Source organism: Haliaeetus albicilla, chromosome 3 (assembly GCF_947461875.1).
Source record: "Haliaeetus albicilla chromosome 3, bHalAlb1.1, whole genome shotgun sequence".
NCBI lineage: Eukaryota > Metazoa > Chordata > Aves > Accipitriformes > Accipitridae > Haliaeetus > Haliaeetus albicilla.
The window spans coordinates 9,775,466-9,801,362 of record NC_091485.1 but is presented as its reverse complement, the minus strand read 5'-3'; the positions used below and the strand labels follow the sequence as shown (position 1 = coordinate 9,801,362).

Here is a 25,897-nt window from a genome sequence, read left to right as displayed (position 1 = left end):
CCTGCAGCAGTCTGATCAGACAGAAATGAGAGTTATGCAATTAGAAATAAAGTTTTGATAATGGGCAACCTTTAAGGAGCTTTTATAATTTGGTAAACTGCTTAGATCTTCTCATTTTGAATTAGCAACCAAAAGTAGAGAATTTTACTTTTTTCTTTTCCTTGCTAGTCTATCATCTTGGTGCTAAAACAGGGATAAAAATACTGAAGGTGTGGTTGGTTTTTACAACATTTCATTATGTGGTCATTTTATGCATTGTTGATTTAGGTTGATTTTTGTGTGGTGATGGAGATGGAGGAGACCGTGGGACGTGAGACTGAGTTGGGGGGAAGAGTCGAGCCTAGTTCCCCTCCTGGTCACTCTGCACAGCAGGAATCAGAACGACTGAGAGCAACACAACTTTCTTCCAAACCCAACATTGATCTCTGTCCACCTCTCATTACTATAAAAAAAGGTAAGGGAGAAAATAATGATATGTATTTCGTGTTGGCTTTGTATGGAAAAAAATTCCAGGAACAAAATGAGAAACCAAATACTAAGTAGAGTGTTTAAGTTTATAACATACTTATATATACTGGGTGGGTACGTGCTATTCTGAATGTGCCAGTGTAGGGACTGCAATGTGCAATTTTCAGCTTTATAAATAAATACATACATGTAAATAAACAAATGCATATTTATATATTTATATGGATTTATAGAGCCATGCACTGTGCAACTCTGATCTCTTAGCAGATTTCCTAGTGTTGAATCATAGTAAGATGATTAGAGCCGTTTTTCTGGAATTAAAATGAGTAGTACTCTATAGTATGGTATGCTCTGTAGTATGGCATATAGTATGGTATCTCTTTTCTGGAATATATTAACAATGATAATAGATCGAATAATTAGTTCAAAGATTATTGAGCGTGGCCTCGCAATGAGATCAGCTAGCTCCCTCCGTGCTCGCGGATGCATCCCATCATGGCCCATGGATTTACACATGCCCACTTTGCTTCAGTACTTTCTAACCTGATCCTCTTCCACAAGGTCAGGGAATACTTAAGCGAAGTGTGCATTTGTAAGACCATGGGCCCTGATGGGATGCACCCAAGAGCATGGAGGGAACTGGCTGATCTCATTGCAAGGCCACGCTCAATAATCTTTGAATGTTCACAGGAACTGGGAGAGGTGCCTGGAGGAAAGTTAATGTCACTCCTGTTTCCAAGAAGGGCGAGAAGGAGGACCCAGGGAACTACAGGCTAGTCAGCCTTATCTCAATCCCTGGGAAGGTGATAGAGCAGCTAATCCTGGATACCACTTCCAGGCACATGAAGGACAAGGAGGTGACTGGGAGTAGTCAGCATGGATTCATCAAGGGAAGAAATGCCTGATCAAACTCATTGCCTTTTGCAATGAGATGATTGGCTTGGTAGGTAAGGGGAGTGCAGTGAATATGGTCTACCTTTTCTTCAGTAAGGCTTTTGACAGTCTCCTGTTGGGCATTTTTTACTGTGCCCCTTGAGATGAATTAAAGACACATTTGTACTGAAATAAAAAAAATAAATAAATTAATGAACAATGCATTGGACAGCCCTGCTGCTGTAACTGGTTCTGTAAGAATTCTGCAAAGGTACTCCACCAGAAGATTCCTTATATACACTTGCACTGGCACCAGTCCTGTGAGCATCAGCATGGAATGCCTCAGCCCAGCCTTGGGTCCATCCCCCAGCAGCAGCTCTGCTGCCCAAAGATAGACCCTGACCCACATTGCAGGGTGGCTACAAGACAATGCTGTGGCTGTTTCTTATCTCATCACCAAGGGAAACTACACTCCCTTACAGGGCATTGTTCTGTCTCTGGCATTCCTGCTTCCAGCCAGCTTAACCCCTTCTGCAGTTGGGCCTTCTTGCTCTCCAAGCCAGATCGTTCCTGGGTCACAAATTACCACAGTTGAGCAGTTACAGTTTGAATTTACCCTTCAATCCTGTAAGATCCTCATAGAGAAGCTAATGAAGCGTGGGCTGGCTGAGCAGACAGGGAGGTGGATTGAAAACTGATTGAACAGACAAGCCCAGAGGGTGGTGATTAGTGGCACAAAGTCCAGTTGGAGGCCAGTAGCTACTGGTGTACCCCAGGAGTGAAGACTGGGTCCAGTCCTGTTTAGCATTTTCACTAATGATCTGGATGTTGGGGCAGAGCGTACCCTCAGCAAGTTTGCTGATGATACAAAACTGGCAGGGGTGGTCAATACACCAGAGGGTCGTGCTGCCATCCAGAGGGACCTCGACAGGCTGGGCAGTTGGGCTGATGGGAACTTCATGCAGTTCAACGAGGTGAAGTGCGAAGTCCCGCACCTGGGGAGGAACAAGCCCAGGTACCAGTACATGCTGGGGGCTGAGCAGCTGGAAAGCAGCTTGGCAGAGAAGGACCTGGGTGGACACCAAGTTGAAGACGAGCCAGCAATGGGCCCTTGTGGCCAAGAAGGCCAAGGGTATCCTGGGCTGCATGAGGAGGAGTGTTGCCAGCAGGCTGAAGGACACGATCCACCCTCTCCACTCAGCACCAGTAGGGCCGTGCCTGGAGTGCTGTGTCCAGTTCTGGGCTTCCCAGTACAAGAGATATGGATGTGAGAAGGGCCATGCAGATGATGAAGGCACCAGAGCATCTCTCCTATGAGGAAAGGCTGAGAAAGCTGGAATTGTTTAGCCTGGAGAAGAGAAGGCTCAAGGGAATCTCATTAGCATGTGTAAATACCTGAAGGGAGGGTGTAAAGAAGATGGAGCCAGGCTCTTTTCAGTGGAGCTCAGTGAAAGGACAAGAGGAAATGGGCACAAACTAAAACATAGGAGGTTCCCTCTGAATATCAGGAAACACTTTTTCACTCTGAGAGTGACTGAGCACTGGCACAGGTTTGCCAGAGAGGTTGTGGAGTCTCCATCCTTGGAGGTATTCAAAAACTGTCTGGACATGGTCCTGGGCAACCAGCTCTAAGTGGCCCTGCTTGAGCAGGGGGTTAAGACCAGGTGACCTCCAGAGTTCCCTTCCAAAAACCATTTTATGATTCTGTGAATAATACATTATAGTCAGGGGAAAAGAGGCACAATTTATAAGGAAATCAGTGCTACTGGAATATTAATTTTAGTCACAATCTCATCATTTATTTAGAATAAATTAAATGGTAGTTCCTGAAAGTTTAGTGAGCCGCTCATTAGCACTACTGCATGCTCCACTGAGGATCTGATTTGCTGCCAAGGATGGGACCTAAATATCATCTTCTGAGAAATAAAATGGTGGCTTTTTCTTGGGCTAAAAGCAAGCTGTAACAATTACAAATAGCATTGTTCAGTGCTTTCAAATAATTATCTTTTTGAAGCTAACTAAACCAGTATTTCTGTTAAGGAGAGATAAAGTGATATTTAGGAGTGCTTTGTAATTAAAATTTTTAAAAGAGAAATGGTGGCTGGCTGGAGATAAGTTATTGTGCTTAGTATCAGGAAAACATAAATACTCTTATTTGTTGCTTTAAATGACTCTAAAAATATTCAAATCCTAATTTCTAGGAAAAACAAAGACATGGAATAAATTTTTTATTAAATAAAGGGCTTCAAAAGCTCTTCAGGAGGCTTAAACAATCAACAGAAGATAGTCACACACTCTAATGATATATGTCCTGTTTTTACTGCAAATATTAGCAATCTTTATTCTGCAGATATCCCATATGCTCAAGTTGTCTTGCAAGTCTCTGCAAGTAGCAAGTTTGTCAGAAATGCCTGAGACTGACTGTCCTGGTTTCGGCTGAAATAAAGTTAATTTTCCTCCTAGTAGCTGGTATAGTGGTGTGTTTTGGATTTAGGATGAGAAGAATGTTGATAACACACTGATGTTTTCAGTTGTTGCTAAGCAGTGTTTAGACTAAGGCAAGGATTTTTCAGCTTCTCATGCCCAGCCAGCAAGAAGGCTGGAGGGGCACAACAGGTCGGGAGGCGACACAGCCAGGACAGCTGACCCAAACTGGCCAGAGGGGTATTCCATACCATGTGACATCATGCCCAGTATATAAACTGGGGGGAGTTGGCCGGGAGGGGCAGGTCGCTGCTCGGGAACTAACTGGGCATTGGTCAGTGAGTGGTGAGCAGTTGCATTGTGCACCACTTGTTTTGTATATTCTAATTCTTTTATTATTATTATTGTAATTTTATCATTACCATTAGTATTATTTTCTTCCTTTGCTGTCCTATTAAACTGTCTTTATCTCAACCCACGAGTTTTACTTTTTTTTTATTCTGTCCCCATCCCACTGCGGGGGGAGAGTGAGCGAGCAGCTGTGTGGTGCTTAGTTGCTGGCTGGGGTTAAACCACGACACTGACAATCAGAATTTAGATAAAGAAGTAACAGAAGAGGAATAACTGGGTGACAATAGCAAGTATGAAAAGTGACAATATTTCAGAGTCTCTATTTTTTCCAGAACAGATTTCTTCAAGCTAGTACCTTAAATTGCTTTTTCTTACCTCTGCTGCTATCAGTAGGGATTGTTTGCAATTGAACTTGAAAGAAAAGCTATTATAAGACATCTTTTCCCCTAATGTCTTCTAAGGGTTTTTTCTGAGGAACAGGTGTTCTAATGTTCCCTACATGTCTCATTTTCCCCAGCCTGAGAAGAGGTTAGCCAGCAGATATTAAGACACAACACAGCAGGTCTTGTAAATGCATTTGTTGTGCATATACCTGAATAATTAGAGCTTGTCACTTCTTTTAACTAGACACAGAAAGTAAGCATCGTAGATGTGGAGGGGACCTGAAGACGAAGAGCACTGAGCTAGGATCTGCTGTGACTGGATCACCTTTGACTGCTGTTCTTCCGGCAAGTGTTTTCATGTTAAAATAGGTGGTTACTCAGCTACCTTTTGTCTGTTAAATTTTATTCTGTATAGATTATTCTAGAAGTCTTCATTGACAGAAGTTTGGCCTAATACTGGAGGGTGCTGAATTCCTTCAGTCTCTCTTAATTACAAGGAAAAAGAACAGCGAGCCACTCAAAAGTGTATACAGTGTTAGGCCATTTACTTTTTGTGCTTACAATGTGTGTTGCTGGGATTTTGGTTTTGGGATTGGTTTTTTTTGATCATCCACTGGTTAATCCCCTTCCTTTGCCCAGATGAAAATTAATATTGGTTAAGAATACTTGATAAGGTCATGCTGCATCAGGGAAGGCATATGCAAAACAAGGGGTCCAGCTGTTGGCATGGAAGCCAGAGATGATGAAGGACTGACATAGATGAGTTGGGACCTACATGGGAGAAGAATGAATGGTAAATCAGAAAACATGTAGCTTTTAGAGACATCAGAATGGTACTGACCAACAACTACAGGTGTTCAGGCATTCTTGGTGTCTCCTGGTCTTAAAGAGATGCAGGTAGAGACAGGAGTGGTGTAAAACATCCATTCAGAGTCTCTGGTAAGATGAAATGGTAGGAGGCAAAGGTAGATGTTGGCCAGCTTGTTGGTTTTTTAATCCAAGAGTAAATCAGGATTGATCAATTACAATTCCTAGTTTAGAGTACTGGGAAGATGATGTAATTTATCTTTCTTTCTCTCGAATAAAAATTGTGAGATACAGAGACACTCCAGACATCCCCAGATTCCAGATATTCATGTCAGTGGCAACTGTGTGTAGCAGGAAATGCTCACTCTGGTGACTTTTTTACCCAAATCTTTAGTTTTCTGTATAGCTTCTGAAGATTATCTGTTGTCTTAAAAATTTTATTCACCATATCTATTTTCAATCTTGTTCACACTGTTATGAAGATTTAAAAAAAATCCTTTGTCTACATAAATTTCCTTCTTTATCATTCTGCTACTACCTTTATGTGACCTCTGTATTAAATGTCAGTTATATATTTGTTCCAGTGGTGACTGATTTTATAGTGGATTTGGTTTATTTATTTCCTTTGAGGTAATAACTTGATACTATATACTAAAATGCTGGCAGAGATAGGTCTGGTCCCAGATCTGGAATATGGACATATAGAAGTTTGGAAGCTGGATTTACAAAGCTGAGTTTTGAATTAGAGGCTTTATACTGCTAAATTTGTATTGTGACCTTAGCCTGGATCCACATCTGATTCAGAGGTCCTGATCTGAAGTTTCCAATCTGAGGTTTCCATTGTAGCAGCTTTATACTGAAAAATAATTCTGACCTAACAAGTTAATTATTACTGATCTTTTCCCTCTGCATTCCTTAGATGTAATTTTTTATGTTACTGCTTGAAGTAGTTTACAAAATCAGCTTGAAGATCAACAATATAAAATACAATCCTTAAGTGAGAAAAAAGAATCTGTCTGTAACAAACTTTTATTTTCTAGACAACTGGTAAGAAAAGTATAGTACTTTCCAGTGAAACTAGGAAAGAACTAGCCAAGCAAGCCAGAGTCGCCAAAGAGGAGAGAAAAGCTCAGATAGATGAAAGACACAAGTATTTGGTATCAAGATTAGCAGATGGGATAGGCTTAAGTGAGCAGCAAGTGGAGGAGGCCATTATTTCTGATGACAAGGTAAATATTAATTAAATTATTATAATTAAATATATTTTGAAAATTTCCAGTCTTTTAAAATTACTTCACAATTAACTGCAATTATAATTTTATTTTTAGTTCCAACTTATAGAACAGTTCTTTGCCCCTAGTGGACTTAAAAAGTTGCTCTTCTTTTACCAAGATGTATTTCAGGTATGTTTCTGTTATTACTTTTGCAAAAGCAAAGTTGCATTTTTTTAAAAAATCATGAGTCTTGCAAAATTCAGAAAATCTTAACAGAGATTTTTTTTGCTATGTATGCCAACGTGGAAAGAACTTAGAGCTCATTGTTTAGATACTGCCATCTTGGCTTACATGAAAACAGGAGAATGCTCTATGGCATGGTTTGATACTGTTCTTGATTTCACAAAAGGAAACTTAAAAATGGCCAAGTAAAGTACAAATCCAGACTTCAGAATTGATAAAGATAATTGAGGCAAAGTGTTCACAGTATTCAGAGTTTAAAAATACTAGATTAGCTAACATAAGTATTAGAGGAGTGGGGGAACTGTCTGTAGGAGAACCATTTTGTTTTTTCCTTTTGGTTTGAATTGCACCACCCCACTATGGACAAAGCACTGATTCAAGAGAGTGAAAAATGATGCAATTTCTTTCTAAGTTAAGGTAGCTTCATGTTCAGGTCTGTCCTATTCCATGGAAAATAATCTTAAGCTTGGAAAACTATAACTAGAAATAAGGTAGTTGTGGTCCCCCCAAGATTTATTTCTCTCCCTTTCAGTTCTGAGAAGGAGAAGCCTCTTTATAAAAAGCAAAATCATTTGTTCAGCTTCCACTGGGTGTGTGATAATAGAAGGTGCCAAGTGACCTTGAAATTGCCTAACATGACTGTTGTGGGCTTCCTGAACTGCAGAAATCCTTCCTCAGTCCTTTCAGGTTATGCCGCTGAGGAGCCACGTTAGGGTGAGCGAACTCACCATGTGGTGGTATTTTAAGCTTGTTGGGGAGAAAAACTGATTGATAATACTTGATCATCAGTTAAGTGCAAGAATGAATTACAGATTCATTATAACCTAGATAAGTTAAAAGAGCTTTTGAGTGTTACTGGAATTGCTTAGAGACTGCAAAGCACAGGATCAGCTCAGCTGTCAAAACAGTTTAATCAGTTTTTCCTTTCCTTGGGACTGTGCGTGCACATTTCTGGAATGAACATGTTGTTCTCTGACTTAAATCAAGATGAAACTGAAAATCTTGAAATTGTTTTCCTTAACTGACAAGCCAGAAATAAATGCCCAGCTTGGATTAAGTGAAACGTTTCATTTCTGCATTTACTTTTGTTTTATTTTGGTCTTTTGAAACATTAAAATACGAATTTATGAAAATTTTGCTGCAAAAGCAACACAGCATAAAAAGAAATGTTTCTGATGGAAAGTATGAATGCCATCTCCAGCATCTTCCACCCCATTTGGATGAGTTGAGATCTCATTGCATTGACTGTTCTGTCAACAGTTTGGTTTCAAACATATTGGAGAATTGGAGATTACTCAGGGGCAGTATCATACATGATTGCCCTGTTCTTATCCATTTTTAGCCATTCTTGGAGACAAAATACTGGCCAGGGCAGACTGTTGGCCTGACCTAGTAGGCATGTTCTTTCCAAGATTTGTCAAAGATCCTTTATTCAGTGCTGCTCATCTCTGTTTTTCACCAGCTTGGGTGCATGATATTCACTTGAGACATGCATACAGGTTAGAAGATGCTGATTTTGGGTAGAAGTGGAGAGACACCACTGTGTATCATGCATCACACATTTAGTCTAGCAGGAGCTGAACATTTGACTTTTTAGGAAGAGGTCTCTCCTCAACTTGAAAGAGAAATACACCTGCAGGCTTCTTCCACATTATTTTCTGTTACATTCTTTCAACTTTCAACAGATTATTTTTCAAAGTGAGTGACAGAAAATTAGAGGGAAGCAGGTCTTTATTAGTCTTGAGAAGAAGTTGTAGATACATCTCAGTGGAGAGGGACTAGTGACAGCAAGGCTTCTCAGAAAGAAAGTTTTGCAGAGTGATGTATGGTTAAAGGCATGGGCAGAAAACTAAATTTCTTTGCATTGTTGGCAGGCTCTAGCTGACAAGTGTTGCTTGTGAGTCCCACTCACAATTACATTATGACTTTGCAGACCAGGCACATGACTTTCTGCGAGACATCCAGTTTGTTTCCATGGAGGAAGTTGCTCTAGGAAACACTTTAGATTTAATTTCATTATATTTTCAGAGATTTTTTTCCCCTTCTTCTTTGAGTTTTTTTCTGAAAAAACAGGGCTATGAAACTGTTTACTGGGGATTGTGAGATTTATGCAAAGCTTATTCTCCAGATAAAGCCAACCTCACGATTTCTGTCTGGGAATTACTAATCGATTCAGAATGAGCTTAGTTATAATTCACAAATTCAAATAGGATGAGGTATTTGTATGTTAATAGTTCTTATTTTATTAACCTCTTATTTACAATTTAATTGCTAGCAAAAGTCGAATGCATCATTGAGGTCAGATGGGTCAACGAACAGTTTGCTTCAGAAGAAGTTATTTATTACCATGGGTTCTACTGAGGTATGGTTGAAAAATTCATTAGATGACATTTGAAAAGGAAAATATTGAAAAAAAACCATAACAGTTGTGCAGTGTTAAACAGCTTTTTGTAATTCTTGGATAGATACTTAAGTACTTAGTCCACGTTCTCATAATGCAAGATCTCCCAACATTTCTTGAGCTGAGGTTGGAATTCTCCAGTAAAGAAGTAGTGATTAATGTATTTGCCTATCTGAGAGGAGAGCAGGTCAAATAAACCCTTGTTAAAACATTGCAGATCCTAACATTTTTGTTAATGACTGCATGTTAAGTATTTTCCAGTGCTTGTGCGCTTCTAGTTTAAAAGTGCAGTTCTTCAGTGTTTTTTTATTTCCTTTCATATAATAATACTGCACATTACTCCAAAAATATCTTTAATAATTCCTTTATTCCATTCAAATTCTTATAACCTCCTCGCTGTAATGTCTAAGTATTATTCAGCAGTGTATTCAGAGTAGTCATTAAGATTTCTGCTTAATTTTCTTTCTTTCCATCTCTTTTGGGGGGGAATCCAGTACCATATACAATTTTCTTTGAATAAGGCATGGTGATGTCTTTTTTTTTTGCCTCAATGAGCTTATATTAACATTGTTATGTTAGAAAAGACATAGCTGAAGAATTCTTTCTTGCTTTCAAAGAAGAAGTGAGGTTCATTCCTCTGCCAGTTGGACCAATTGGAATGGCTTTTCAAATTTGTTATTGTTGAATTATTAATAGATTAAAAATAAGCATTGTTGCAGTACTGATTTGAAACTTCTACATTACTTTGGTCCATCAAAAAGATGAAAATACCTGTTAAACAGTATTTGGATCAGAAGTTTTTAGTAATCTTTGAGTTCCCTTTTTAAAAAATGAAATAAATGTCATTCTAAGATGATCCATTCTGGCCTAAATATCTATGAAAAGTAGTTTAAATGTTTGAAAGCTGAGGATATCTTTAGTTTTTTTCAGTGACTTTAAGTTGGCAGATTCAGAAAGGGATTAGACAATCTCATGGATAGGTCCATAAATGGGTACTAAAATGACTAGACAGGTATATGTCATCTAACAGCTCTCATACAACAGTTGCAGGTGGTCAGGGAATACAAGAGGAATGGAGCCCAGAAGCAGCCTAGTCCACAAGCTCTTCCTGAACTGCATTTTCTTTGTAGAGATGCAATACTGGACTGGTCTGCCCAGAAGGGCATTTTTGACATTCTTATGTCAGGTGGAGAAAAAACAGTATTTGATTTGAGAGGGACAGATTTTCAAATATCCTACAAACAGTTCACTGCCTTTTTGAGTAATTATTTTTTTACAATTTTGTTTTCAGCACATTTTTAGGTTCTTAAGTAAATTACTTTTACTGTACGTGTGTATTCTTTTTAACTGTAGGCATTTTGTCCTTTTTACAGGACTTTACAGGAACTTGTGCATTTTTCCTAAGGACATCAGATAAAGTTATAACTGCATCAAATGTTTCCCAGGTAAGACCAAAATCATGCAGTGTTTGCAGTGTACTTAATATTTTCTTAGACCTTTATTCATGCAACTGGAGTCAGAAAAAGAAGTTGGGAGTGCTTTCATGAAAATGTCTAGTTCTGTGTTTAACGGAAGTTCTTTTTCATTTGAGTAAGTATGATAAAGTAATGTTCTAATGATTTGGAAATTAGCTACTGCAATATTATTAAAAACAAGAATTTAATTAAGAAAAATTCATTATTAATCAGTCATTAAAATATAACTTTTAATGGCAATAGGGAATGATGACCTAAACCAGGAGATTTTCTTTTAAGTAATGAGCCTAAATTATGGAAATGCTGCACTTACTTAAATAACTGTATCTTTTAAACTTTTAAAATAAAGATCATACTTGAAACTAACTAGAGTAAGGTTTTCCTCCCACTAATAGCTTTAGTAGTGTATGAGAAAAGTACTGTAACAGCCTTTTCTGACTTTCAGAGATGCTCATGTTCTTGGGAAATACTTGCAATAGAAGACCATCCAGACACTAACATCTAAGAATAGACATTACAGAAAAAATGTAATAAACCTGAAATCATATTCTTAAAGATACTGATGCAACTCATTTTTACGCTGTACAGATTTTGTCCTTATTAGTCACTAATAGGTTGATGTGTTCCATCTGACCAGGCCAAAGCTGTAGTAAGTTTGTTCTCCAGCTGCAGTCATGGAAATTAGTACTTAGGTTTCTGTCAGTCACTTGCTTTATAACAATATTTTTACAAATACGTCATCCAGGGGTGTAGAAGTAATTTCTAGGCTTCCTCTTCTCATGCCCTCTCAGTCCTGCTGTGCTCCTTCAGTTGGGTACCTGTCAGAATGGTTGTCCAAACTCTTCAGTTAGCTGCCTTGGTCCCTTCTCTCTGTGGCTGTCTTGTGATCACCTTCTTTTGGCAGGGACTGTCATGTAGCTGTCATCAAACTTCATTCCTTATGTGAGGCAATATTTTTAGATGCTACAGAAGGTAAAACAAGCCCTAGTTTTCAGTGAGCCAGTCTTCACACTGACGAGGCTTGGAGCTCTGGCTCAGACTGGTTTGGCAAATTTTGGTTTATCCCAAAGAGCTGTGTAGGAACAGTTGGGAGGAGAACCTGAGAACTCCCTAGAAATACATGGATTTGCCCCCGTTTTTCAAGAGGAATAGCTGAATCTTCAGTGTCCTACGGAAAGAGATGGATCAGCTTGTATGTCGACCTTGTCCTAGAGATGCAGAAGTCTTGAAAGAATTTTCCCTGTCTCCTCCTCCCTGCACAAATGCAAACACTGTCATATGGGAGAAACTGGCATTGTTAAAAGCATCTGAAGGGGAAAAATAAAGGTCAGTTCACTTCTTCATTACATTGCATCCTTTCCTTCTGCAATTTTGTTAGTGCACCCTTTTGCAGAAGGAAGTAGTTTAGGAGCATTTCCTTGTTAATAACCTTGTGGGCATTGCCTCCCGCGGAACATGCTCAGACATGCAAAGAAACCTGGTCTTCCTTGTAAGCACTTCTTCAAGCAGAACGATGCCTTGATTGTCATCCATAATTTGTCCACTTTTTCAGAAAGAGCTTTCTACCCTCTTGTACTCTAGTGGGATTATAATACTGTAATACCTCTAGGATGTATTACTCCACCCATGCATAACACCTAAATGTCTTAAATGCTTTTCTTTTGCACGCAAGTGGGGAACTAGCAAGAAAAACGTTAGTGAAATCAGTAATCAAGATAGCCAAGAATGTCAAAGCCTCTACAAAAGTTAATTTGTAGGTGCCATTCCTAAAACACTCTGGAATTGCTGTGTTTGCACAGGCAAAAGTTGGGAGTAGAAGCTTCCAGGGCAGAACTCGGTATGCTTTCCCCCATATCAGTGAAGCATTCATTATGATAAAGGCAAAATCAGTGTATGTTTGTGCAATTCAGAAGTTCTAAATGAGACTCCCTCTCTGCTAACAAGAGACATGACCGAAACGGCTAGCCAGTATGGGTCATAGAAAGCACATGGCCCATGTTCAGGATGTATACATTTGTAAGCAAAATGCCAGTAGCAGAAAAACCAACCAGTCCATAAGCAGATAATGCTGGGAAAAGTTACAATCCCTCACTTCTTCCAATTTATGCGTTATGTTCAGCAGTAAAATTTCACTCACCAGTGCTGTCTCTTCCTGTCCCCTGCTTCAGCAATTCACTGCTTCTTGCTTCACATTAACTAGAATAGCCTAGAATTGACTATTTCAGCTGGAAGGGACCTACAACAGTCATCTAGTCCAACTGCCTGACCAATTCAGGGCTGACCAAGTTAAAGCATGTTGTTGAGGGCATTGTCCAAATACCTCTTAAACACTGACAGGCTTGGGGCATCGACCACCTCTCTAGGAAGCCCGTTCCAGTGTTTGACCACCCTCTCGGTAAGGAAGTGCTTCCTAAGCATAAATTCATTAGCAATGAACTGGAGAGAACTGTGAAACTGAGAGGCATTTCTTGCCTGATACATTTGTTCTTTTTTTAGGCATTTATGATAGATGGAAGGTGTTCCTGTAAAAGAGAAATATAGACATATAATTGTCTGAAGATTAATTAGTGCATTGATGTTGAATGGTTAATTTTAATTGGTTGCTGGAGTGTTGCTACAATATGGGACTGAGTTTTCTGGTGACTCAAACTCAAGGGCAAGTCTTGGAATTTCCAGTTGAATTTTAGTCTATGTCCAATCCAAATTAAGTAGCTGGGGGGCAATATCCTCATGGAACCTACGTAGTTATGGACTGTATATATGTCCGCCACATGTCTGAATTTCACTCAAATAGTATAAAGTTGCAGAAGTTTATGTGCACTCTGCTAATTTTTGTTTCTTCCCGAAGGAGGTGAATTTTGGCATATTTGATTGTACTAAAGGAAATATCCTTCAGGGCCTGGAATTTTTCTTGTCCCAAATCATGATACCAGCACTTAAATCCCAACAGGTAATCAAATAGCTAGTCTTTTTTCTCAAGAACATGTGGAATTAAGGCAAGTAGCTACTGCAGTCCTGTTTGTGCATCAGTTGAACATAAAACAGGGTACAAAAAGATACAAGTCTAATATAGGCCTTTATGGCATTCATGCAATTTGTATATAAGTGTTTGAAATTCATATAGTTATTGTTTATTTTCAAGCAATAGCACCAGATGTAATGTTCATGACAAAGGAGAACATAGCATAGCAGCCATACTAAGATAAAACTGTGATAACTTAATTAAAACTAGATTAAGCCTGGATTGAAGGAAGTGTCAAGTCTTTCTGGCAGCACAAGGGATCAGTCCATGATTTTATTGTAGAGCGTGGACAGCAAGCACTGTATCACAGCCAGAGTATCCAGCTTCTTTGAGTTGTCTTTGTTCTGTGGCACTCACAAAGCATCACAATTGGTTCTGTTGCCTCCAGAAGCACATGTTCAGAGGTAGGAAGTATAATGAAGCTCAGTGTCTAAGAATGATGGCATCGTACGCTGTTACCATATGCTACCATTTTCTCTCATCCAGGAGCAGGAAGAGAGATTAGAATGTGTCTTCTCTGTTCAGAGAGAGCCAAATCAGACTGAAAAAAAAGACAACAATTCAGTGTGAAGACAGTGAGAGCAGGGAGACGTTTTTATTTCTTGAGAGCCTCTTGCTTGTTTGTCTTTTCTTGTCCAACAGAATAATTAAATCAATGCACACTTTAGAGTATTTATGTTATAGTACAGATGAGTGTATTTTAAAGGGCATACTGATAAATCTTTATGCACTAACACCTTTCTGATGAAAAATAAGATATCTTTTGTGTTCCAAAAACAAAAGAAAGTGTGACCCTCGTTTTACCTTTTTTTTTTTTTTTGGCATAAATTATAAAATAATCAGAACTGGGGAGCTGTGAAAGAAGGCTTGAAGAACAGCCAGATACAAGACTTTCTGTATTCAGTGGATAAATTTGTGGGTACTTTGTCATCATCAAGGCAGAATATAGAAGATAAAATTCAGCTCACAAAAGTGGATGTTGATATTTATGTCAGCAACTTACAGAACCCATCTGACTACATAACTGCAGGTGAGTAATTCCTATGGCAAAGCAAACACAATGATGCTGTTTATAAAATAAATGCTATGTCATTAGTAAAAATTTACTTTGAAGAATTAATTCATCTTTCCTGAGCTATATACATTTTTCTGCTTACTCTTGCCAGGTTTCTGACTGTCTAGTCATAAAATCATCAATCATTTGCCCATCCTTTAATTCATAGATCTTAAAGGATTAGGTAGTTCCTTGACATACCATGTATGCAGTGGCCCGTGTTCCTCCTAGTTTGCTGGCCAAGTAATTGCTGCGTGAAGCCATCTACTAGTGTGTATACTCTTCACTTTCTTTGATACCGGGGAAATCCTATCCAATATTAAGTCTGGCTCTGAGGGCTGTGAGTCAAAACAAGATGTATTTATAAAAATTTATATATATACATATATGTACATGTAAGAAAAAGAGTAGTTATATCTCTTTGAACAGTAGCTTTCCACCGTTTCTTATCACCACATGGATTTTCAGAATGAAATAATGCCAAACCAGTCAATACTTCTGCAATCCCTCTCAACCCTACATGAGCCTATGGCAGGACAGCTTCCACAGAAGAACTAGTGACTCTTAAGATAAGGCAATAATGTTATATAGCTGGACAAGTTCTTTAGATTCATTTAGTAGTACAAGCTTCACAAGTCCTAAATGTAATGCACCAAGTGAACTGGACTCTTGCAGCTGTTAGGGCAATCTAAAAGGTGTGCTGACTTATAAATTTTAGGGAGTTTTTGTGACTGTTAATAATGGTGTCCATTACATGATGCTTTTAATGTGGAATAGGCTGCATTGGCAGAAAGAGAGAAACGTAAAATAAGCCTTTACTTAGGAAATACAAGCAGAAAAAGATACACATAGTAGTTAATGCATTTCTTGGACCTCTGAAACATGATTCTCCCAAAACCACATCACTGTATTTTTTTTTCCTTATGAACTCAGTGTAGGTAGATACAAGTTGTATGCATGTGTATCTTGTTGTTACAGTCTTAATCTTTTCCTGTTGTTGGTCAGTGATTTGAATATATTCCACTTACACAGAGTCTCAGTTCATGCTTGAAAAGGACATTTCACTTTAGTTAAAAATCTGTATTTATTTCTTGGTATTTATGAGACTGTCCCATTCTATGATTTTGAAGGCAGTAAACCAGAGGTCACTGAGAAACTTGAAGAAGTGGTCATGATTTGGATCAAACAGATCAGACAAGTTTTAGTGGAGAGTGAACAAATGAGAAGAGAAGCTGATGACATTGGTCCATCTGCAGAGCTAGAACACTGGAAGGCAAGAATGTCATCATTTAACAGGTTAAATCCCTGCATTATTTCTCACAGAGTCTGAAAAAAAAGCTTTTTAAAAATAAATGTAAACTTTCATTCCAAAGAGAGTATTAAATATATTTCTTTCTTCAAAGCCTTTTAGATGAGATCAAGAGTTCAAGAGTAAAGAAAATTATAAGTATTCTTCAGGCAGCGAGATCAAAGACATTAAAGCAGTGGAAAGAGCTGGTAATTATTATGTCTTAATAAAAGTTTTAAATGATTACAGTACTGTATTTGTAATACACACAGAACTGAACACAATGCTAAAAATAGTTTTGAGTGTTTATGCTGGTTTTGTACTGTGGTTTATTATCCATTTGTTGAAACATATAACACCAATGATTCTGAAGTTAAATAGATAACTTGAGAAGAAGTCAATGCTTCTGTAATGTGTCTTTCATTAACATCGTGGGTGGAATGGTTGTGCAAAAGTAAAGCAATGCAGCAATACAACATTTTTCTATCTCTCTCCAGCTGTACCCTCTACAGGCCAACTGTAGAGATGTCTGAAAGTTCATCATATTGCTTCTAGAATTATTGACAGCTGGCTTTTTGTAGCATAACTGCTACTTCAGATAAATGGATATCTGTAATGTAAACTTACCAGTCAAAATTGTAGGCAAGCCAGAAAATAAGCTGTAGACCATATACAGCCAGACTCCCCCTCAAAACACCAGAATGTAGATCTTCTAGCACTTGAGAAGGTATTCTACTGTTTTGACAATAGACCCGGAAAACTGTCACCTTACTGAGTGATGAGCCAAGGATGATGAACTAGATTTCTTTCTTCATATGGAATTGCCTCCTAAGTACTGGATAGTTCCACCTGTCATGAACAGAAGGATATAGAGGCATTAGTTGTGAACATATTTTCCCCTAACAAATGTTTATTAAAAAATGATGGGAACGACCCTGGTACATTTTAGGGGTCTTGTCTAATGGGTAGAATGGGTACCATGCTAAAACCATTCTAAAATATAAGTTGGATTATCAAAACCACACTATTGTACTTTCATCAGGAAGGAAAAACTTTGGGGGTGTAAGTACAGTTCTCTAAATCACATCCAAAATGTTGCTGATTGCCAGGTAGATCTTACCAATTTTCACATGTAAAAGCAGTTATTTCTTGTGTAAAGAAGAAATGGCTTATTTGAGAGAACTTCTGTGAGAAGATGTTTGCAAGATGGAATCATGGTCTTGTGGCAGCATGCACTGTAAAAGAGCAAGAACCTGTTCAGTAAATTTTAACAATACTAATTCTATTTCTTTTTTTCCTCCCTTCAGGATGGTAATATAACAATTGCTGCCAATGAAGCTAAAGACAACGTGAGATATTTATATACATTGGATAAATTTTTTGGTCCACTTGCCAAAGCTTCACCTGTAAGTAGTACTCTAAAGGCACTTATTGTGAAATTCAGAAAAGAAAGGCAAGGCTTTTGCTGCTGAAAGAAAGATACTCTCTTTTCAGTGTTTAAGTCCTATGTTTAATGATTAGTGGACAGCTTAACTCCTTTGGCATTAGTGAATTGAGTTTACAGATTTTGAATAAGCCAGAGGTAATGCTAGGAGGCAGTTGTCAATTCAGAAGATAGTTGAGGGGCATGAGAAAAACAAGCAAAAGATTATGTTTTTCCAAACTTGATACTGAGCCTTACATATAGTACCTCTTCCTGTCTCCATGCTTCAGTTAGCAGTTACTTGTGATTGTTTTAATGCAAATATCATAGAATTATCATAAGCCTTCAGTTGAGCTGGAATTGAGCAGCTTCCACTTATTTTACAGGTTAAAGCTGTTTCTCTTGTAGATAGGACATATTTACTGTCATCCTGGTTAAGATGATAAAACTTATTTTCATAACCATGTGGGTCTCAGATTTCATTTTTTAAGTGAGAACATGAATTTTGAAGATACAGCCACCAGGCAAAACTGTTTAAGCTTACATGGTTCAGAAGATTTACACATAATCCAGCTGCTTACAATTTTTCCAAATATTGTTTTCAAAGCTTGAACTCAGTGCTGGTTTACACTGTTTTTCTTCTGCAAATATTCACCATTCTGCCATATTGGATTTGACTTTTAGATGCCATCCTTTTTTTATTCTTTTCTAGACCAGTCACTGTCTCTTGTTCTGGGTTCTCAGTATATCTGGCTTGCATGCATTTCTGTGGAATCTTTCTGTGGGACAGAAAACTCTACAGCTCAGTATCCTCAGTAAGAGAGAAATTATTGTTGCCTTGCCTCCCCCTTCTGGATTTCTCTTCTGTACAGATCTAGGCAAAATGAGCAAAGGCCAACTTCCTTCTTCTTCTCCTTCCTACAGCAGTCTAACTCTTTTGTAGCAGTGTATGACTTCTTTTCCTCAGGTAGCATATTCCTTTGCAAAGCAGACTACAGCACCTTCATATACTGGAGGCCATGACCAAAAAGAGTGCAGCCTCTGTTTTTCCTCTGGAAAATCACACTCTGGAAGAAGATGTAATAATTTATTTATTACCTGTTCCCCATTTTTTTCTCTTGGTCATAGTATGTTAGGTCCCCACAAATGAATTGGATGGTCCAGTTCATAATGAGATGTCTACAAGAACAATGTGTTACAATCAAAAAGATGTTTATCCACTGACAAACATATTCCCAGAGGTGTCACATTTTCTGTTGTGTTAATTTTTAGGAAATTTGAATTGCTGACTTTCCCATTTTTTCCTGTTGTAGGTAACAATGATGGAACACGTACCCAGTTTAATGAATACTGTCTGTATGATCTACTGTACATCACCATACTACAACACATCAGAGCGCATGACATCTCTTCTTCTTAAAATCACCAATCAAATGATTAACACATGCAAGATGTATCTATGTGAAGGTGTTTCAAAAATCTGGGATCTGGACAGGTGATAGAATTTTAATAATTTAATCTTCTTTTGTTAACACTAGAAGTAAAATTACAGATTAGTCATCAAGATTATTGAAAGGTAAATTTAAGTAGCCCCTTGTCCTCCTTCCAGGCACTGATTCCTATGTTAATTTTAAGCTCGTGAGTACTCTTTTTGTGTAGAATTAAGTACTCTGCAAAAACAAATTCACTATGTGTTGTGAAAAAAACTGTTATGAGAAAGCATGTAATGTATATCAGTATACAACACTCGATAGTTTTTCCCCATGGCTTTTTTTAGACCAAAACACACTTGAGCAATTAGAACTGGGAGCTAAGGTTCTTCATAAAGAAGCTCTGAGGACAGACTGGCAAAGTTCCATCTGAGATTTATATTTTGCTGTTAGTGGACAGGAAAGTCAGTTTGAGGAAGGGAACAATATATACCAGGACCAAACTGACAATTTGGTTGTGCAGCATAAGTGGAAGCACAGAAGTGTTTGTACGAAACTTAACAGGTGGGTGGTGAATGCTAATGTCACTGGCAGAACAAGTGTATCTGAAGGATGAGAAGTTAAGTGGAGATGGCCTAGGAAGAACACACACTGTAAGAACAATTCAATTATTTTCATGCAAAAGAGAAGGGAGAAACACAGAGAGGGGTTAAGGTGAGCATAACATCTAAAATTATCAGCTAGAAAAGTAATGATTGGAATAGTCTCTTTAAAGAGTATTAATGGAGCAAGATTATGGTTACTGAGCTGGGAAGGAAAAGGTGTTACAAGCTTCATCAATACATAGACAGTCAGGATGTCTGTGCTTAAATTCCAGCCAAGTCAAAGGTGACACTGAGACAGCCTAGGAGACATAAAAGTAAATCTAACAAATAATTTGGATTGCTCCTGTATTTTGGTGTGGGTAAAGGGAAGTTTTCAGGAATTACCTGTAATCAATTAAGTACTTGCTATGTTTCTTCTGAAGAATGAATGTAAATAAAAGTAGAATACATTTTTTTGTTGAATTTATTTTTGAGACATTCTTATTTACTTATTTGCTGCTGCTGTCCCTGCAGAAGTTTATCTCTGTCCCAGTTAGTTGTTTCAATCTGTAAAGTTTGACTATCATTTTAATTCCCAGTGATCTTTTGGAAGGTGAAAGACAAAACCAAAGTGGAGCAACAGTCTTGGGTAAATGGCTTATGGCTAATTTCCATGCCTCATCTATGTATCTCATGTATAGTAGTACCTCAGGGTTAATGAACAACTATGTAATAAGATGTAACTATCTGTGGCCTTAGGAACCAAGATCTTCCTGGTGCATCTTTTTAAAGAAACAAGACTTTCCTCATGCTTACTGTAGTCTGGAAAAATACCTCTCCAGTCTTGTCTGCTTAGAAAAAACAAAGAAACAAACGAAGGAAAACCCGCCAGCAATACCCACTTTACAGAAGATGAGAAATGGCCAAACTACAGTCATTCAGTAGCCAGGGTTTACCTGGTGTAAGTCCTTTCTGGACTATGCTGTGAAAGTTTTGGTTTGATGACAAAAAAAACTAAACTAAAAATATCCAATCTAGATAACAAATTTAAACCAAAAACTTTTAATGGTATCCTCATATTTTGAATGTTTTTCAGGTAATGTATAATTTTGTGTTCTTACTTTGCAAAGTTGCATATCTGACTGAAATGTTCTATTTTTATTTATACTCTTTTGAAGACCTCCTTAGGATAATTTTCTGTATTCTGTACTTTCTTCCTCAGGCAAGAATTGCTAAAGAGGATACAACAATGCATTTTGCTCAAAGAAAAGTACCAAACATCCTTTCAGAGAATTAGGGAGGAGCTAAAGGAAAATCCAAGTGACAGGCAATTTGATTTCAGGTAAATAATACACTCTAATATTGAATCATATTAATTTATACAATTTATAAATGAGATGTCATTATATCTGCTGGCTAACAGAAAAGCTAAATACTCAATTAAAATGTAGCATTTATTATAATCAGAATATGACCCTTACAGAGATTTTTTTTTTATTCAGGAATAAACCAGTGACAGGTTTTTGCCAGTCACTTGTTGATTTAGCAGATGTCCAAGGGGACTTCAGGGGAATTTATGCATGGGTTAATTTAATACATATGTTTACATGTGGTCTGAAAGCCCAAGAAATTTGAGTCACGAATATAAGTGAAAAGACTCCAGAGGAATTTAGTCAGCTTTGGGCTGGGTTGTCTATCACAATACTAAGGGGAATTTTACCTATATTGACACTTAAAGCATGGGACATTTCTTACTATTGTACATTCACATTTTGATCTCCTGCAAATGTCTTATTTAAAAGAGTAACTCCTGTGAAATGTGGTAAAGACTTTTAATTGACATATAAAAGTAGTAAGCATTTTCTGGTTTATATCCATTATTTTAAAATAGTTTTTTCTTGATTTGTAATTATTACAGCATAGATTTTTTTAATGTGAAACTTGGTAGCAGTTCTGCTAGAATATATGTGGGTCAAATAGAAAAAATCTATTACAAATAGATTTGCATAACAATCCCTTTGTTGCTTTTTTTTAAGTGAAAACTATATATTTGGAAAATTTGATATGTTCTGTAAACGTTTGGAGAAGATTTCAGATATGAGCAATATTATGGAAAGCCTTTTAGAGCTCCAGCGTATAAAAATAGAGGGTATTGAAGAGATCAGTACTCATTACCAGAGCATTGCTACAAACACCAAATCCAAACAGTATGATGTTCTGGATCACAGGAAAAAAGAGGTACATACATTCAGCACTTCTCTGACAATCACTCCCTTAACTCTATGCTTTTCATGGGAGTTATGCAAAGAAGATTAATTTTTATAACAATGCATATAGTATTTTGCTGTAATAATACTACTTTCATATCTTTTAATACAATTTGACAGTGTTTGGGTAAATTTGGCTTTTATTTCAAATGTTTTTGTTAATTTTTTATAAACTAGGTTTTGTGTGATAGGTAATGCCACAAACAACTTTTCCTAAACTTGTTTGTTTTGAGATGCATGTATTTTGAACTGCAGACTGAAAACTAATTCAGGCAGGTCAATGCATTAAATACAGTTCATCTAGTTGCAAGAGTTACTCGGTGTTACTGAAAATTCTTAGTGGAATAGTAAAGGCGGTATTATAGTAAAGGTAGCAAAGGCACTTAGATGAACATTTTAGCGGGAGAAGTGAATGGTATCACCCCCAGTGCTGAGCAGGGTGGTAAAAACTAAAGTGGCTTTTCAAGTGCTTCGGGCTGATGTTTTAATACATCCTGCACATGCTGGAATTGAGATGGTTTTTTTGAGCTGTAGCGTGCTTCCTTTGCAGGATTGATAGCTTCACAATAGAAGTGCTAGAAATGTTGACTTACTCTCCTGCCTTACTGAACAGTAGCTTGCAATTGTCAGGAACTTTCCTTAAACCATTTAAGTCTAGAGTACCTTTGACTTTCTTCTAACTGGCTGATGGCTTACATTTCTCTAATACTTGCTGTGTGGTTCTTTTCTGAAAGAGAACACTTACTGGTAACTGGAATTTGAAGGTATTTAAAAATTGCGTGGCTTTTCTACAGCTAAATGGTTGGAGCAAAATATAGTATGGACTGTCTCCCCAAGCTTGTGGAGTGCTTTCTTCAGGAGGAAGTTTGCATTGATCTCTTTTTGTAGATCCTCAGTCTTTTGGACTTTTAAGAAAAATTATTACAGATAAATACCCTACTTCTAGTTAGGAGCTGCCGAATTTGGTAGCCCAGTAGAGGTGAGGCTGTCACAGTTCCACGTCCCCATGTCCACTGAGCTGTGAGGCTGAGCGTGTAATTCCCAATAGGCAATGCATGCACATATACACACAATACATTTATACACAGGTCTGGCCACACAGCTCGACACAAACTGAAAACACAGCAATCACGCAATTACAGACAGTATTAATGGCTTCATCCTGTACGTCTCTGGCTCAGCAGGAGGAAAGCCTGTTTGTAGAAAATATATATACATGGATCCCTCCAGTAGCTGGTCTTACACACTCAGTCTATCCAAAAACTGGCCCCTGAATACCCAGGTCTCCCCAGTTCCTGGACTCACAAACCCCCCTCTAAGGCCCACAGCCCCACTCCAGTTGCTGGTACTCAAACCTATACACACACACAGACAGACACGTGCACTATGGGTCCCTCCAGTAGCTGGTCTTAGGCAATCACTCTACCCTCTACTTGACCCCTGGATTCCCTTGCTTTCCCAGTTGCTGACACACAGAGACACACTCATGCAAATAGTTCTTTCCTGTAGTTGGTCCAGACTTATAACCTTATCAGTAGCTGACCTTCAGACCTTACCATCTCTCTGGTAGCTGGCTTGGGCCTCTAGGTCCCTTTGGTAGCCAACTCTAAGACCATTCAGGTCTCTTCAGTATCCAGCCCAGACTTACGGCTGCTCCAACACTTGGTTCCCGTGCCTCTGTCCTATTTGCTGCCTAGTCTGGTTTGGTATTGTCTAGCCATTACATTCAACATACACACCCACACAGTATGCACATGCTCCAGTGTCTCTAATTGCTATGATTCATTGTTCCTACTCTGGTTGCTGATGCTTAGACCTCAATACACTCCAATCTCTCCAGTTGCTGACTTTGCAGGTGTGCAAGCCTCAATGACCCATGGTCTCCATAGAATCATCAGATGGTTTAGGTTGGAATCTTTAAAGATCAACTAGTTCCAACACCCCTGCCGTGGGCAGGGACATCTTCCACTAGATCAGGTTGCTCAAAGCCCTGTCCACCCTGACCTTGAACACTTGCAATGATGAGGCATCCACAACTTCTCTGGACAACTTGTGCCAGTGTCTTACCACCCTCATAGTAAAGAATATCTAATCTAAATCTACCCTTTTTTCTTTAGTTTAAAGGACAAGACAGACCGTGCTGATCAGGTGCAGAGCATGGCCAGACAAGTGTACTGACCAGCAACCTGTTCACATGTGACTGACTCCTTTTACCCATTGCATCTCTGTTTTCCCACACTTATTCCTCCCCAAACTACATTGATCTCTGGCTTTGCTTCTCCCCTAACTCCTCTAACACATTTTGTGCAGTCCCAAAATGCTTTTCCCCCGTAAACTGTAATAAGTCCCTTACCTCCTAGGCAATAACCTCCTGTAGTCTATAAGATGCTCTAGAGAGCCTGCCAGTTTGCTCATCTTGATGGGTTTTATACCCTGGACAGTTTGCTGAGTGCTCTCCCGTGGTAGTGCTGAGAGTAGCTGATGACCGTGCTCTGTTCTCTCTGATTAGGTTATTAGGTTTCCTCTGCCTGTCCTTGTTCCTTTGTGCTCGTTTTTGTTCATGAAGATGAGGCTTTAATCATGTAACTTAACACTTTTTGTTTGCTTTGCTTAGAATGTAAATGCCTTTGTTACCAGTGTTGTCCCTGTTCTCTTTAATTCAGTGCTGAAAACATGTACTGGGCAGATAAAGCAAAGTCCCCAAAAACTTCAGGGAAAGAATTTTGTATGAAATGAAAGCAACATTATAGATGATTTTTTTTCTCTTTTACCCTTTTCTAGTTTGAAAAAGATTACCTTGAATTTAAGAACCAAATTGCAGCATTGTACGAGTCCATACAAGTATTTGTGGATTCCTGGTTTGGGAAGACCGTAACTGTAAGTAATTTAAAAAATGCAAGCCCCTTGTTCTGATGCTCAGAAAGTCTGAGTACCCACAGCTCCTACTTAACTCGCTCATTACTGCCAGTGTTCTGTACTTTACTGGTGGCTGCCTTGAGATAATGTAGGAGGACATCAAGCCTATTACAAGTGTTCTAAAAGTCGCTTGCAGAAGTGCTGGAAGATAATGTTCATTGTTACTTCGTGCCAGTTTTATGTTCCATCTTTCCTTACCAATTTTGTAGCCCTATTTTTCTGAAGTTTATTTTCTTTCTTCATCCCGGTGTTCCCCATGCTTCGCGTTGCATTTCTAAGTTATTTCTGTTGGACTGGCAGCATCAGTGAAATAATTTCTGCCATCTGTTACCTTAATGTCAGTACTGTTCATTGGTTCAGGCCCTGATCATGATATGGGATATTAATGAAGCGTGAGTCAAGGTGTAGGTGTTCTACCACAGCTGTTTGCAGAAAAAAAGAGTGGTGATTTGAGAGTCAGAAAAAAATTAAATATTCCATTATACTGTAGTGGTAGCAGTTTCTTGGTTCATACTATGGTAAATATATTCTATATGGGACAAAATACAGAAGTAAAATTCACTAACTTGTCTGGATGGACTCTTCTGTGTTTCTTAAAAAACAACTTACAAACTTACATAACATAAATTTAAAAAACAGTTTATGAACAATGACTTTCTGAACTATTAACATCTTTGCAGTAAATACTCCATTCTCCTTTTTAGACTGAACAGATGCTGGGACTTCTGATGAAGCTTGAACAAATAGGAGAAAATCGTATTGATCTTAATGAGAAGTATACCATTGTCCTTCAGCAGTACAGCCAAGACTTAGAGTTTGTTCAAAAACTCTACCAGAAGCAAAAAGAAAATCCACCTATACCACGTAATATACCACCAGTAAGAATGAAATAAATACGAAAAAAAAAAGACTTTGCTTCTTGACTGTTTTTAAGTTAATGGAAATATAACCTCATATCTTCTGTGTTTTAGGTAACAGGGAAGATTATGTGGGCTCAGCAGTTATACAGAAAAATTGACCATCCAATGACATTCTTTAAAAAGAAAACCACACTCTTGAAGGTTGGAAATTAGCAGAGGAGGATTTATGCTAAGCTTTCAAGCATGTTATTAACAGACACATGATTTATTTTTACACTCCTAAGCTCACTTTTCTAGCAACTTGTATTCAAGCTCATCCAACAGGATAGGTGTTAGTGTTTGCTCCAGGAGTTGAATTCCTTTTTGCAGCATTATTATTCTGTGGCTGAGGACAGTTACTTCCCTTGAGACATT

General features: G+C 38.2%; 1 protein-coding gene across 1 annotated transcript in view; it reads left to right on the top strand.

Moving 5' to 3' along the window:
- The first annotated feature begins 6,646 nt into the window (after positions 1–6,646).
- Positions 6,647–25,897, top strand: part of LOC104322993 (dynein axonemal heavy chain 5) — a 162,827-nt gene continuing 143,576 nt past the window's right edge. Inside the window, exons 1-14 of the mRNA XM_069778781.1 lie at positions 6,647–6,709; positions 9,039–9,125; positions 10,538–10,609; positions 13,488–13,589; positions 14,505–14,691; positions 15,846–16,011; positions 16,119–16,212; positions 17,311–17,409; positions 18,740–18,921; positions 20,663–20,782; positions 21,477–21,678; positions 24,489–24,584; positions 25,328–25,501; positions 25,595–25,684. Of these exons, the coding sequence (XP_069634882.1) occupies positions 9,111–9,125; positions 10,538–10,609; positions 13,488–13,589; positions 14,505–14,691; positions 15,846–16,011; positions 16,119–16,212; positions 17,311–17,409; positions 18,740–18,921; positions 20,663–20,782; positions 21,477–21,678; positions 24,489–24,584; positions 25,328–25,501; positions 25,595–25,684 (1,599 nt within the window). The 5' untranslated portion in view covers positions 6,647–6,709; positions 9,039–9,110. The remainder of the gene's footprint in view (positions 6,710–9,038; positions 9,126–10,537; positions 10,610–13,487; positions 13,590–14,504; positions 14,692–15,845; positions 16,012–16,118; positions 16,213–17,310; positions 17,410–18,739; positions 18,922–20,662; positions 20,783–21,476; positions 21,679–24,488; positions 24,585–25,327; positions 25,502–25,594; positions 25,685–25,897) is intronic.